The sequence below is a fragment of the Osmerus eperlanus genome, chromosome 15 (genome assembly GCF_963692335.1).
Source record: "Osmerus eperlanus chromosome 15, fOsmEpe2.1, whole genome shotgun sequence".
NCBI classification, from domain to species: Eukaryota; Metazoa; Chordata; class Actinopteri; order Osmeriformes; family Osmeridae; genus Osmerus; species Osmerus eperlanus.
The window spans coordinates 3,376,845-3,393,274 of NC_085032.1; the positions used below are offsets into that span (position 1 = coordinate 3,376,845).

General features: G+C 40.4%; 1 protein-coding gene across 1 annotated transcript in view; it reads right to left on the reverse strand.

Annotated features, from left to right (window-relative positions):
- LOC134035123 (piezo-type mechanosensitive ion channel component 2-like) overlaps positions 1 to 16,430 on the reverse strand; it is a 113,644-nt gene that overhangs the window by 61,330 nt on the left and 35,884 nt on the right. Inside the window, 1 exon segment of the mRNA XM_062479976.1 lies at positions 6,249 to 6,408. Within this exon segment, the coding sequence (XP_062335960.1) occupies positions 6,249 to 6,408 (160 nt within the window).

A 16,430-nucleotide genomic window follows, 5' to 3' on the forward strand; every position in this document is an offset into this window, starting at 1 on the left:
GTGTCTAGAGGTATAAGGCAGGGATGCCTTACCTCCCCCTATCTCTTCCTTTTAGTGGCTCAGCGGCTGACCATATTAAAGCTAGTGCTGTGAAAGGTATCTCTCTACTTGGCAGTGAATTACTATTGACGCAGCTGGCAGACGATACCACACTATTTCTGAAGAATCAGTTTCAAATTCCTGTTGCTATAAATGCAATTAAAGAATTTTCAGAGGCATCTGGTCTACATTTGAATGTTAATAAGTGTGAACTTATGTCTATTAAGGAGAGCACTTCCTCTTCTCTTTACAATATTCCAATTAAAAATGAAGTTCTGTATTTGGGTATTGTAGTTACCAAAGACCAACATAAGAGAAGTCATTCCAATTTTTCTCCTGTCATTAAAAAATCTCAAAAAATATTTAATCAATGGCTATTAAGAGATCTATCATTGAGAGGTAGAGTGTTGATTACTAAGGCAGAGGGTCTCTCTCGTTTGACTTATGCGGCTTTGGCCCTGCATCTGGATAATAAGCTACTAAAGGAGATAGACAAAATGATATTCAATTTCATCTGGAAAAATAAGACACATTATATAAGAACGACTGTTCTTATGGATTCCTATGAAAATGGTGGAGTAAATGTATTGGATTTTTGTACTTTAAATAATACTTTTAAGATAAATTGGCTAAAACAATTTTTTTGAAACCCCTCTTTAGTTTGGAATATGATACCTCTCCATGTGTTGTCTAATCTTGGTGGCTTAAACTTTTTTCTTGCTTGTGACTATGACATTGACTAATTTCCGTAAAATTATCTGCGTATCATCGACAGGCTTTTTTGGCTTGGTCTCTCATATACAAACACAATTTTTCCCCTCAACTATTTGATCTGGAATAACAAGAACATTTTATATAAACACAAATCTCTCTTTTTGGAAAATTGGGTCTGTAATAATATCTTGCTGGTAGATCAATTATTTAATGAGAAGGGTCGTCCTTTCACTTATGATGAGTTTCTTGCTAAATACAAAATACCAGTTACACCTGGGGATTATGCAAAAATCTTTGGAGCAATACCCTCTGGTATTTGTACGCTCTTTAAATCTCAGCCAAGGGTTACACTCCAACATTGGCCCCTTGTGCATAATCTTGTTACGAATTCCTCTATAGGCAAAACCTGCTTTCCCAATATTGGTAGAAATAATAATAGATCTATTCGAACTTTGTTTCAGAGAGATATTACTATGGTGTCTTATGTTATTCCTTACTGGAATAGTTTTGTCAATGATATTGTTTGGAAGAATGTCTGGCTTTTACCTAATTTATATTTAGTCACAAATAAAGTGAAGGACATTTCATTTAAACTTATCCATAAGTGTTATCCAGCAAAAAGCTATATTAAGAAAAGATTTAAGAAAGACATTGATGTTGTTTGCAGTTTTTGTAATGAATGTGAAGAAACGGTTGTGCATTTATTCTGGCATTGTCCAATTGTAAAAGAATTTTGGCAAAATCTTTAAGTTTATTACTGAAAATATTGAGGCTGGTTTTTGTTTATTTTGGAAGGATGTATTGTTTGGGCTATTTGACGGTTCCAGGAAAAACATCTGTGTATATATAATTAATCTCATTATTATTATGGCCAAGTATCATATTCATAGATGCAAATTCATGGGAAGAAAACCTTGCTTTTTTGCCTTGAATGGAGAGCTCAGACAGTATATTTTTTCAATAAAAATTCTCTTAAACAAAAAGGCAATTAAAACAGTAACAATCTGTAGTAATTTAAATATATTTATGTAAACTTTTATATCCCCTAGCGTTAATTTTGATTATTTTAATTTGTATTGATACATGTTTACTCTGAATGTAAATGATGTTTTTTGTGTACTTTATGTATCTTGTAAACTCAAATGCATTTGACATTGTTGAAATTGCTAATAAAAAAATAAAAAAATAATTAAAAAAAAAATAGAAAATGCGCTCGGCTACACAGCCGGCAGTTCTCGAATCGATCTCACTGTACTTTGATGGCTACGTCACAGTGACCTAGCCTCGGCGCCGTCTCAAGTCGGACAAAAAGTCTAGCCAGAATTCACTGTTTCAAGTTCTTACTCCATAGAAGATATTTAGACGATACAGCTATGATGACATTTTCTGAACAATTTGCTCTATATGAGCCGACTAACCATGATTGCTCTCTGAATGAAATGGTAGAGAACCTCAATGATGCACTATTATCTGTGTTAGACTCTGTTGCACCACTGAAAACCAAAAAGAAGTGCACAAGCAGAACCTCCCCATGGCTGAGAAATAAAAATGTTAGTGAAACGAAAAGAAAATGCCGTGCAGCAGAGAGAAAATGGAGGAAAACAAAGATCACTATCCACTACAATATCTACAAAGATACACTAACCACCTATAACAAAACCATCCGTCTAGCAAGGAGAGAATATTTCTCCAACATTATTACAGAAAATGCCATAAATTCCAGAGTTCTTTTCTCCACCATTGACCAGCTGCTAAACACTGTCCCTGCTCCACCTCCATCCTCAGTAGTTAAATGTGAAGAGCTTGCTTTGTTCTTCAAGAACAAAATAACTTTGATCAGAGCTAGTATTATTAATAGTGGGGTCGAAACTGACATCAGTAGATTCTGCAACATAACCATGAGCACATTTACCTGTATCACACTTAGTGAACTTTCCAAAATTGTCAACGAATCTAACTCCACAACCTCAGATATTGATCCTATACCCACAACATTCTTTAAGCGAGTGTTTGATAGTGTCTCAGGTCCGGTGCTAGAGATTATAAACACATCCCTTAGAACTGGCGTCTTCCCAGATGCCTTCAAAACAGCTGTTGTAAAGCCCCTTTTAAAGAAACCCAAATTGGATAACAGTCTACTTGCAAATTACAGACCAATATCAAACCTTCCATTTATTAGTAAAGTACTGGAAAAAATAGTTTTAGTCCAATTAAATTCTTTTCTTGAAGAAAATAACATCCTGGAAGTCTCGCAGTCAGGTTTCAGGAAATATCACAGTACTGAAACTGCTCTCACCAAAATAATTAGCGACCTCAGACTAAACTCTGATGCAAATAAAGTCTCTATCCTTATCCTGTTAGATCTCAGTGCAGCATTTGATACCATTGATCACAACATCCTAATCAATAGACTGGAAAAGCTTATTGGGTTCACGGATAGTGTATTGAACTGGATGAAATCATATATCACAGGAAGGAAGTTTTATGTTAGTTAGGAGACCATAGGTCCAAGAAACATGAGAACTGCTACGGGGTTGCTCAAGCAAGCTGCTTAGGTCCATTACTTTTTTCTCTTTATATGTTACCACTCGGCAACATAATCAGAGAACATAACATAGATTTCCATAGCTATGCGGATGACACACAACTATATATATCCACTGAACCCAATGATGCAACGGCCATCAATTCCATTACCAACTGCCTGTTGGCAATAAACAAATGGATGAATGATAACTTTCTTAAATTAAATGAAGACAAAACCGAAGTCCTACTATGTGGCCCCAAATCCAAAAGAGAGATGCTTACTAAGAATCTAGGAGGCTTAACCCCCTGTCTTAAACCAGAGGTGACGAGTCTCGGTGTAATCCTGGACTCAGATTTGAATTTCAACTCTCACATTAATAAAGTGACCAAAACAGCTTTCTTTCACCTGAGGAATATAGCAAAGGTACGACCATTCATAAACCAAAATGCAGAGAAGTTAATTCATGCTTTTATATCCAGCCGGCTGGACTACTATAACGCACTTTTCACTGGTCTTCCCAAGTAAACCACTGAAAGACTACAGCTCATTCATTAGAGCTAGATTATTAACCAAAACTAAAAGGAGAGAACACATTAGTCCTGTCCTAGCTACTTTACACTGGCTCCCCGTTACCTTCAGAATTGACTTTAAGGTCCTTTTCCTCAAATACAAAGCTCTACACGGACAAGGACCTAGCTACATTGCTAACTCCCTTATAAACTACACACCAGCTAGAACACTGCGATCATCAAATGCAGGCCTATTAGAGGTCACCAGAAGCAGTCATAAGAAGATTGGTGATTCGGCCTTTGTCAATTACGCCCCAAAACTATGGAACAAATTACCCATAAATATTAGGGAAGCAAATACGCTAGACATTTTTAAAAGACAGCTTAAAACCTACCTTTTTACCGAAGCATTTAAGTAATTTGATCTCAGAAGTGTTTTCCTACTTTTATTAGTTATATTATTGTTTTTATAATTAGCTATTTTAATTATTACTTTTATCACTTGTATTATTGTTTTTATTGATTTTATGTAAAGCACCTTGAGCTACAATTCTTGTATGAAATGTGCTATATAAATAAAGTCTTACTTACTTACTTACTGTTTCAAGTCAGCCGCCTGCAGCCGGCTGCAGCGCTGCATGAAGTCAGTTCATGTCAAACGCACCTATTGTTGTTTTGCATGCTTTGATACCGGCTACGACACGTGACGCTAAGAGAACGTGGACTTCACTACGGGTGGGTAAATGCATCAAAAATATGTATTATTATAAAAAAAAATATATATCTCCCGTGCCGGGGCCCCCTAGTGGCCGGGGCCCGGGGCAGCAGCCCCTCCTGCCCATTGCACAAACGCGGCCCTGCACCTGGTGCAACTAATCAAGGGCTTCATTAGTTCAGGTGTGCTTGAGATAGAACACATAAATACCTGGACTGGCTAGGGTTTTGTTGAGAGTGATGTTTGATTGCATGTTAGAAATATGTCAAAAAAGTCAAAAGAATTGTCCAAAAAGTTCAGAAAAGAGATAATTGCCTTGCACAAACAAGGAAAAGGATACAAAAAGATAGCAAAAGCACTGAATGTCCCTAAAGATACAGTTGGAAGCATAGTTCGCAAGTTCAAAGTTGAAGGAACAGTGGCTACACTACCAGGATGTTGCAGAAAGAGGAAGCTATCAGCGGCTGCCACCAGATTCCTGCGGAGGCAAGTGGTCAAAAACCCTCGAGTGACTGCAAAACACCTGCAGCAAGACTTGGTGGCAGCAGGCAATGAGGTTTCAGTTTGCACAGTAAGGCGCATACTAAACACTGAAGGGTTCCATGCCCGGACTCCAAGACGCGCACCACTACTGACCCAAAAGCACAAGAAAAGTCGGCTCCAATATGCTAAAAACCATATAAATAAGCCACCAAAGTTTTGGAATTCTGTTCTGTGGAGCGATGAGACAAAACTGGAACTCTTTGGGCCTATGGATCAGCGGTATGTCTGGAGGAAGAAGAATGAACCATATGCTGAAAAGAACACCATGCCTACAGTGAAGCATGGCTGGCGGTGGCTCAGTGATGCTCTGGGGCTGCTTTGCTGCCTCTGGCACTGGAAACCTGCAGTGTGTGGAGGGCACGATGGATTCAGTCATGTATCAGGAAATCTTAGGAAAAAACGTCATGCCGTCTGTTATGAAGCTGAAGCTTGGGCGTCATTGGACCTTCCAACAGGACAATGATCCCAAGCATACCTCAAAGTCCACCAAGGCTTGGTTTCAGAAGAAGAAATGGAAGATTCTAGAGCGGCCGTCACAGTCGCCTGACTTGAACCCCATCGAAAATCTCTGGTGGGATTTGAAGAAGGCGGTTGCAATACGCACACCAAAGAATATTACTGAACTGGAGGCCATTGCCCATGAGGAATGGGCTAAGATTCCTCAGGAACGCTGTCAGAAGCTGGTGTCTGGCTATGCATCACGTTTGCAGCAGGTCATAAAAGCAAAAGGGTGCTCTACTAAGTACTGAAGATGCTTGTCATGAAGGGGTTGAATCATTTTGAGACTGCAGTAAATTCATTAAAGTCATTAAAAGTAGCATTTTGTGTTGAATTTGGATAAAACCCTTGTAATATTAGTTTCATTAAACTACTTAAACAATTCTTGTGTAATTTGTTTATTGCAAACAGCTGAGAAATTGTATATTTTGCCAATAAACCTAATGTGCAAGTAGAGGAGAACAGAGGACAGAGGGATGAGGAGCTTGAAAAGAGGAGATGGGGTCCATGTTTGAGAGTATGGTTTCTTTACTTCTGAAATGTTGCTACATATTGTCTTCCAGCTGTGAGAAATCAGGTATGTTTTGTAGTAGGAGGAGGAAGAGGATGGGGAGAGACGGACAGTTAGGAAGGAGGGAATAGGGACCTGTGTGTGAGACAGGTTCAGTGGTTTACCCCTCGGACAGCAGTGTGTGTGTCTCACCTGGGTGTCACGTTCATTGTTGTGGTTTAGTGAGGTGTCCATGCCCTGAGGCTTGTCCTCCAGACGTAGGCAGAGAAGCCAGGTCACCAGTCCAGCAACCAGCATCCCAATGTCTGGTATGAACACTCGGATACCGTTTCCTGCATCCGTTCCCTGCACACTGGACAATGCACACACACATGCAGACATTAATCTTTGGAGTTCGATTTAACATCAATTTAAAGTATAAAGACTGTCACACTTAGTTAGATGTACAGTTTTTGCAGTGAATGAGAAAAAACATTGAAAGAACATTACTCAATTCATGTTTTTTTACAGTTTCTTACATTTCAATTACAATATTTTTTGTTTCAAATGCCAACAGTTATATCCCATATCTCACTCCATAGATATTGCACTCGTTTCAGTTCCATGTAGGGAGTCAGGTGGCTGAGCGGTGAGGGAATCGGGCTAGTAATCAGAAGGTTGCTAGTTCGATTCCCGGCTATGCAAACCAAATGACCTTGTGTCCTTGGGCAAGGCACTTCACCCTACCTGCCTCGGGGGAATGTCCCTGTACTTACTGTAAGTCGCTCTGGTTAGAGAGTCTGCTAAATGACTAAATGTAAATGTAAAGCACCATGTTTGTGGATTGGTAAAGTTAGGGATGGGTGGTCATTTAAATGTCCATTCTTTTGAGATCATAACTTTCCACGTAAAAACGTAGTTCTTTGCTTTTTTTTATTGTTAAGGAACTTTCTTTAAAATTATATGCAATTTTTGTTATACTCCACACACTCACACAAAACCTTACATCAAACCAGCAAAACAGTATACATCTTTTGCAAAAGCAAACAATTCTTGCAAACCTCTCCAAACTTTTAAACATTGTGTTTTTGTGTCAGTACAATATACTCAAACCATAATTTGAATAAGAATGTGAAGCACCAACTACACAATAACAATATAAATGAAAAACATTTGGCTTTAGCTTTGTCTGTGTGCAGGACATTGCAGTTTGCAATAAAGTAGTGTTACTGGTTTTCTGGATTGCTGAGGCACTAACTTTGTTGAACTCTACACACTAGCCACAAAACCTTACACCACAAAATGGTATGTATATAATGTTAAACTATGGTACAGCCTCATCTGTATGGAAGCAAATCGTTACCGAAAATTCAACAGATGAGGCTGGTCACGATTTTGCAGCCACGTTCTTAAAATGAAAATGCATTTCTGGAAATACATTTGAATTTGAATTGTGGTCACGATTTTGCAGCCACGTTCTTAAAATGAAAATGCATTTCTGGAAATGCATTTGAATTTGAATTGTGGTCACTATTTTGCAGCCACGTTCTTGAAAATGAAAATGCATTTCTGGAAATGCATTTGAATTTGAATTGTGGTCACAATTTTGCAGCCACGTTCTTAAAATGAAAATGCATTTCTGGAAAAGCATTTGAATTTGAATTGTGGTCACGATTTTGCAGCCACGTTCTTAAAATGAAAATGCATTTCTGGAAATGCATTTTAATTTTCAAATTTTACATTTCAAATTGAATTTTGGTATCTATTTGCTGGGGCATGTTTTGAAAATTAAATCTCAAATGTCTATTTCTTTTTCATTTTACTTAAGTGAAAGATTGAGCACTCTTGAAGAAAATTAAAATGCAAATAGGATGATTGATTACTAATTTCATTTATGAGTCAAATAATGCAGCCACATTCTTAAAATGCATTTGCATTTGAATTTTGGTAACGATTTGCTTCCATACATCTGAGAAGGGAGCTAGACCATCCACCTCATCAGTGTTAAGGTGCAGTTGGACCAAGTGAAAACAAAGCAGGCTGAAAGGACTGTGATGATGCTGTGGGATTCAATTTGAATGTTTATAACATCTATTACCGTAAGTATCTTGGCAAGACAAGAAAGCAAGTGTTGCTATTTAAAAAAATCTCAGGTATACTGTAGATAATATCAATAACCAATTATAAACAAGACTCTGCATTAGAACAAAATTGTGTCAATGATGTTCTTAAGTTGAAATATAAACCTTATATCTATGAACAGAAATATAAACATCTTTATCATGTACTACAGTGTAACCAGTCAGTAATGGTTGTTCATGGTCTAAATCCCAGTTGTATAGATATTTAGGTTGGGGTTTCCTGTGGAGTTACATCTACTCACCCTTATCTGCCTATCTGAGGTACTAGTTAACATAAAGAAATAGGTCTGCCTGTCTTTCTAAGACCAAGTACAACATGTCCATAGCAACTTCCTGTTCTAGATGAGCTGGTTTAAAGGCTGGTTAACAGGCCTCTCCACCCACTCCTATTAAACCACGTCTCCACTAGGAATACATAAATATGGTCATTAAAACTTTCAAGAGGCCCTGGCAGAGGGGAGGAGAGAAGGGAAGGTAACAGTGGAGAGGAGGAAGGGTGGCGAAGGGAGAGGAGTTTCTTACGATATCAGGGAGCCTTTTTTAAACATCCCAGTTAGGGTGTGGGGCCTGCTGAGCAGTCAAGGGGCAGGGCTTGCGTATCTGAACCAGCTGTATCCATAAACTAACTTTATCCTGCAGAAAAGTTTTGTTTACACTCTGGAACAACACCAACAGCCCCACTCAACCCTGGCGCCTGTTTGTCCCTTTCACCTCTGCGGCTCATCAAGCAGGACAGCAAGGTAGAGAACTACAGACATCAACCACAAAACAGCCTTCTCACTGAGCCTCGAAGGCTGAACAACTGGAACGTGTTACACATTACACATTGGTGTGTCCTATTTCTGCCAGTCACCTACAATCATGTCTGTTCATGTTCTACTGTGCACACTTTGCTGAGGGATTACTGTCAATTTGTCACTCGTTAGTGAGTGTATGTGTGTGTGTAGATCTGTCACAGGGTAGATTAGCTTCCCATTAGCACTAATTAAAACATTCCACAAAGGCATGTCAGCACATGCTACATGACGGCAACATGCTTTCTGACACATCCTTCCAGGACCCATGATGCTCTGCTCTCCTGACTGAAAGCTACAGCCAGCTGATGTCTGGCCGGCTGCTCTAATCCAATCCTTCCAGCTGTACTGAGCTACAGGAGTGTAATGTTGTGTCATAACAACCATAACACTGACTCAGTATAAATCAGTATAGCTGTCTGACTCAGTACAGCAGTGTGACTCCATACAGCAGTATAAATGACTTAATAAAGCAGTATGACTCAGTACAGCAGTATTAATGACTCAGTGCAGCAGTATGACTCCATACAGCAGGATGAATGACTCAGTAAAGTAGTATGACTCAGTATAGCAGTATGAATGACTCCGTACAGCAGTTTGAATGACTCAGCAAAGTACTGGGTGTGAAATTGCCTGGGTTGTCAGATTTATTTAGGTGATTAAGAAAGTGAAACATATTATATCTGACACATCTCACCCCCTTCATGATTTATTTCAGACCTTCCATTTAGGATCTTTGTATAGTCAGGTGGGAGTCAGGTGGCTGAGCGGTTAGGGAGTCGGGCTAGTAATCTGAAGGTTACCGGTTCGATTCCGGCTGTGCCAAATGACGTTGTGTCCTTGGGCAAGGCACTTCACCCTACTTGCCTCGGGGGGAGTGTCCCTGTACTTACTGTAAGTCGCTCTGGATAAGAGTGTCTGCTAAATGACTAAATGTAAATGTATAGGGTCCCCTTAGTTAAGTCAAATAGATTCAAATTTGAGTTTGTTCCATGTGCTTTAAATTTGCTCAATTTAAATAGAAAAGGTAGTTTTCTTTTTAAAAGTTTGTATTAAAAACAAACATATTGCCCCTAAGGGGGACAATAAAAGGTAACTAAACAAACTGAACAAAGTACAGTGTCCACTCCTCCAGTGTCTCTGGAGGAGGGGATCCCTGACTGAACTGCTCCTCCCAACGTTTCCTCCATTTTTACTCTTGTTGGCTGATCTGTAGGCATCTGTGAAGCCCTATGTTATATTTCTTGTAAAATTGCTAGATAAATTACATTTGATTGGCTTAGAGCAATTTGACTGATTCGGTACAGCAGCTTGACACTGACTCAGTATTGCAGTATTACACTATGACGACTGTGAACAGATAGCTTGTGTGGATTTTACTGCAGCAGTTATTCTAACTGCTGCTAAACAGTCAAGCAGGGGAAAGGCCAACGGAACTGAAACAAACAGAGCAGATTTTTTAACTAGGCAGAGGGGTGGGGTCTCAGAGGAGGATGAGAGATGTGAGGAAAGAGCAGAGGATGAAGGTATGGATGAAGGTGTGTGTATGTGTGTGTGCGTGTCAGTGTGAGGCCACTCCAAGTCTGGATCTGTTTATCTAGGCTGTTTCCTGTCTAATGGTCGCCGCCGGCTGATTCATTTAGCTCTGTGTTTGCTCTGACTCATCCAGATGCCAGCGGAGGAAAATGACACATTTCAGCACATTGGGAAGATACTTTGCTACATTTAAAGCTATGAATACATACACACACACACACACACTAGAGTACATTCATACACAAACATACACTCAAACACTCCCACACAGAGCATTGCAGAAAGCTTCTTCTACATGTTTTCTAATCTGAGAGAGCTGCTGGATCCAGGAGTCTGGGATCTAACCCAGAACAGGAGCACCTGACAACTGGTTTGATGGCAAGAGCAAAACCAACATGACTGCTTTGAGCTTGACTCAAAGACTCAAGACTGGTGACACCTGGTCACACCAGTCTTGTAACATGTCAAGAAGAGAAAATAGATCAAGAGAATGATGCTGATAATGGTGCCAATGATAATGGTACCAATTAAAATGGTGATAATGATGAATGTGATTATGATGATGGTGGTAATGATGGTGATCATGGTGATGATGATGGTGGTAATGATTATGGTGATATTAATGATAAGGGTGATGATGGTGGTGATAATAATGATGGTGTTGATGGTGATGATGATGGTGAAAATAATGATGGTGATAATGATTGCTGATATCATCATTATCATGCTGGCCATCCCTCCAGTTCCATCCCTGAGTTGGTTCCTGGCTTATTGTTGGAAAAATTGAAGATGTAACACATTTATCCTGTATAAAGAATGATTCTGTGATGTTCAGTATTCCTTGGGTGCAAAGAGAGGCCTAACCCCAAATCTGAACTCTGGGTAAACATACAAGACCCTTATCTTGGGGCTGAGGACTAGGAAGAAGGGGGTTGGTGCACATGGTTGTTTTAAGGAGATACTTTGTGACAAGGACTATAGGTGAAGACGCAAGGTCTGGTGACCATTTGTTGACACCTATGTGAAGGAGTTTACGACCCCAGGACCGGAGATCCTGTTGTTGTGTTTCAATCAGGGTTGATGTCGTAAACACGCACACACGTAAACACGCATGCACCCACGCGAGCCAGGTCTATGCAAGGGAGCCAATGAAGAAGAGCCATGGGACATTTGCATGCCTTTGTTTTAACTAATGACTGTCAAGAGCGGTTCTGCTTAAATAGGTAGCTAGCGCGACATGCTAGCAGACAAACTTTGTAGCACAATGGCGTGTCATGTTTTTGTCTCCTTGTGGGCCGGCCGCAAGCAATAAAGCTTTCTTAAACTTGTTCACCGACTGACTGTGCAATGCTTGATATATTAATATTCCTGACACGTATGCTTCTTCTGGGGCAATGAACCATGCACTTGGCCATACATGCACACACACAAACACGTTACATGAATGCACACACATACATTCATGCATGCATGCATACACGCGTTCGCACACACACTGGTGAAGAGAGTAGATCATCCTTTGAACAAGAACAGTCTACCAGGGAATGAATACTGTTTCGTGAAAAGACAGTGTTGAGTCACAGTCTGTCTTCATCACAATGATGACACATCATTTAAACTGCAGCTTCCTCTATCCTCCAGTCAAGAACAGAGACACAGACAGAAACACACAAACGGTGTACCCAGCCAGGCTAATTACAGGTGTGTGAGTGTTCATCAGAGAGGAGGAGAGAAAGATTGGTCCCATTTATAATGAGTACCAGCCGTTGAAAGGAAAAGTACCACAAAAACACAAAGACACGCCCGCACACACTGAAACTAAACTAAAATGACACCACAGGCCTCTCACTCCAGGCTGGTCGAATGGGATGTTAAGCTAGTCAGCAAGAGAAACATGTCCTCTCACGTTACCTGTCTGTCTTCTCATGTTACCTGTCTGTCCTCTCATGTTACTCTCTCCTTTCATCAAATGAAATCATCGAATGAAATTTTATTTGTACAGACTTTTTTGCAAGCAATGTCACAGAGGGCTTCACACATGCCCCTAGAACTGCCCTTCAACCAACCTAAACCCTCAAGGAAGACAAGGAAAAACTACCATGAAAACTCAGAAAAAAAAAAAAAAACCTTGGGAGGAGCAATTCTGTGAGGGATCCCCTCCTCCAGAGACGGCCTGATGTATGACATAGTCATACATACCTACACCTGATGTATGACATACTCATACATCAGGAGTAGAAAAAAAAAAAGTGCAAATGGACGGTCGAGAGCGTCCTTACCAAATCAATCATAGTGTGGTATGGATACTGCACTGCCCAGGACAGGAAGGCACTCCAGCGCCAGCCCTCTAGAGGGAGACACTCATCCTAGAGTACCTAGCACTAACCTTTTCTTCAACACTGGGCTACACCTGCGGTGATCACCGCTTCCTACTTAAGCACTGGGTGTCCTTCCCTCTTCACTTTCATGGAGTTTCGTGAGTACCTTCTCTTGTTCCCTCTTCTCTCAGGAAGACTTGTTTGTGGGCCTTGACCCCGTTTGTGCCCAAAAATGAAGAGGCCCACCGTGAAGCGGCCCACCGGGAACTCTCCCGATTCTCCCAATTACCCACCCCGGCCCTGCTCCAGCGTGTGATCAAAACAGCACAGGGCTGCATTTCCCGATAACGATGGATTGTAGCAACGATCGAGCAAAAAACGAAACCAGTCTTCCCCTCACTACAGGACATTTACTCCACCAGGGTCACCAGGAGAGCCCACAATATCATCAAGGACAGAACACACCCCCAGCACAGACTCTTCTCGCTGCTGCCATCAGGCAGACGTTACAGGAGTCTAAAATCCAGAAAAAAGAGACTAAAGGCTGAATTATACTACTCTGACTCCATTATGGACAGACAGAAAAATGGAGTCGTACGGATTTGTTGAATTTATAGTACTCCGAAGGCTGTGGGTGCTGAAAACAATTCACCGCCAGAAAAGTATGTGGATCAACACTGCCACATGATGTCTTTGTGTGTGGAACCAATTGCGGACCAATCACAGCCAAGGGGTATCCGTAAAATGACAGACTAGCGTTCCACATCGGAGAGGGCGTTCCCTGTGTCCGTCTCCATGAAAACGGAGTAGTATATTTCGGCCTTTGCAAGCAGTTTCTACCGCAGGCCGTCAGGCTGGTTAACAGCTCCCTCACAAGCCACCCCCCCCTCCATAACGAAAACAGCCCCACAACACACACATATACACCCACATACTGAACTATGAATTGCGATATTTGCAAACAACGCACTTTAAACCTTATTTAAATGTATTTTATTCTGACTGTATATTTATATATGTTTCTCTCTTTTTAGTGTTTTTTATTGTAATTATGTGGAAGGAGGACATTGCGCTATAAGAATTTCATTGTACGGACTAACTTTGTTAACCGTATACATGACAATAAATATCTTGAATCTTTCTACTCATGTTAACCATTTAAACATCAGGACAGTCCAAGAGGAGCCAAGTATATTAGAGTTATGTGAAAAATATTCCACCTTTCTTCTCTAAACTGATTCTCCAAAACGATTCACACAGCTTTCATATGAATATATCTTACAGTGCATCAATGTTAACACTGATGAGATCAATTTGAAACACTACCATCAAAATACTGTCGATGTATGTTTTGGCTTCATGAGACCGTGTTTCCTATTCAAACTCATAAAATTGTTTCTGTTATAGCCATTTCGGACATTTCTGAACCGACTGTAGAAGTCGCACTTGCCTTGGGTTACTTTGGTTGTGTTACGTGTGTTATGTGATTATGTTGTTTCTGTATTTGCATATTGTTTCTAACGTGTAACAGAGACGGTTTTTTGACCACCTTTCGGTACTATCTTAACCTTTTTAGTTTACTGTCTACCTTTGCTTGATTGTATGAATTTACAACTTGTTTATGTTCACCTTTTTGGAACCAAATAAATGGATTATATTCTTTCAAGTTTGGAGTATCAAAAGTGCGTAATCCACTACCTGCTCACTAGACCCACGGCCTTGACTGGATCTTGGAGTTCGAAAATTAGAAACCATAGAAAGGCCGCCACAGTTTCCTTTTCTTCCAAAACCTGAAGTTTTGGGTTCTTTGTCCAAATACAGGCTGCAGTGTTGGTATACATACAGTATTCGTTTGAGTCACATTTACGTCACTGTAGCTTTGCGCCGCCATCTTTCCGACCGACTCGGTCTCAGTCATGCCTGCATGTGCAGTTGGCTGCAACAACAGCCGAAAGAGGAACCCCGGTCTGTTATTTCATTCTATAACAAAAGACTAAAGGCTAATTCTCCTACTATTGTTGTAATGGATAGCATAATAATAATTGGAGTCGTAGATCTTCTGTAAACCTTCTGTAGGACAATCCAGGTAGCAGCTAGCACTAAAACTGAGCAGATAAAGCTCTAGCAGAAAGCTGAAGTGCTCACTAGCAGCATTAACATCAACAATGATCAGAGTAACCCACCACAAACTTTTCACATAAAGTCACAATCGCCTCGTTTCCCTTCCCTTTATGTTCTTTCAGTGAGTATAAACACATCTGACATTAAAAAACATTATCCAGATAAATGACAGCTAGTCGTGAGCTAAGGGTAGGGTTGCCACTTGTCCCTTAAAATACGGAATCGTCCCGTATTTGAGAATAAAATAGCGCGTCCCGTTTTGAATAAATTGGGACGGGTTTTGTCCCGTATTTTCTGAGTTGTCTTCAATGCAGCATCTGTAATGGTGGAAATTCAAGTGGCACTGTGTAGATCTAAATAGTCAAGAGATGTGGTTTTAATACAATTTATTTGGACTATACAATTACGTAATATTAACCCTTGTGTTATCTTCGGGTCGTTCTGACCCATCAGTCATTGTGACCCACCGTCGTATTGCGACAACTTTACCGCATACAAAAACAAAGTGAAGCATTTTCTTTTAACCGTTGGGCTGTCTCAGACCCCCCACATTGCGAAGGTTAAAAGAAAATTATTTTTATTTGTTTTTGTATTGGGTAAAATTGGGTAAACACAACGATGGTTCGTTATGAACCTTTGGGTCATGTGACCCGAAGGCAGCACGAGGGTTAAACAAAGCTTTGCTGATCAGTCATAACGAAGGAGGTGCTAGCCACAGGTCGTTCGCCAGAGTGATGAAGAACAACCCTAAAACCCTGCCTTATATAAACTTTAGATGAAATGATTCCTCTGAACTCTGTTGATTGGTCAGCACTGCTCAGTGACAGTTTGAAAGAATACATCTCTGTACCATTTGTCCCACAGTCCTTAAATGTGGCCTCTCTCCCAAACCAGTAGATAGTAAAACCACAGGAGTTCACCAGTCAAATGGTCAACTGTCCTTTGTGTGGGCACTTCAAACAAGTATTTGATTAACCCCACCCAATGCAACAGGAAGGGTCAGAGCAGCAGATCACAATAACAATACAGTTGAATCCACATCGTCTCCAGACCAGCTGTCTCTTCCCCCCAGGTGTCATAAACTGCAAATGGCATCTCTACCAAATGGAGTTGACTCTTCTTAATCAACTTTAGACTTCCGTTCCTCATATATGAAACACACACATTATAACTGTATTCCAAAATTTCCACGACAGCATCCCATGCAAATAATTCCACCCGAATTCTGTGAAGACTCTTCCTATTCTGGCCCTGATTGGGTACTCGCTGCCATTGTTGGTTTGATCGTTTTTTTTCAGGTTCACGGCAAGAGTCAGAGAAGGGCGGGTCTCTTGGTGGAGATTCGAATTGAAAGAATGGCGGAGGCAGCTCCAGATACCCCCCCCCCAGAAATAAGAAGTACACTTATAAAGGAAATAGGCTTGTTCAATACTGCACACTACTACTACTTCTGGCCAACTGATGTTAAAAGCCTTTTTTTGTGGT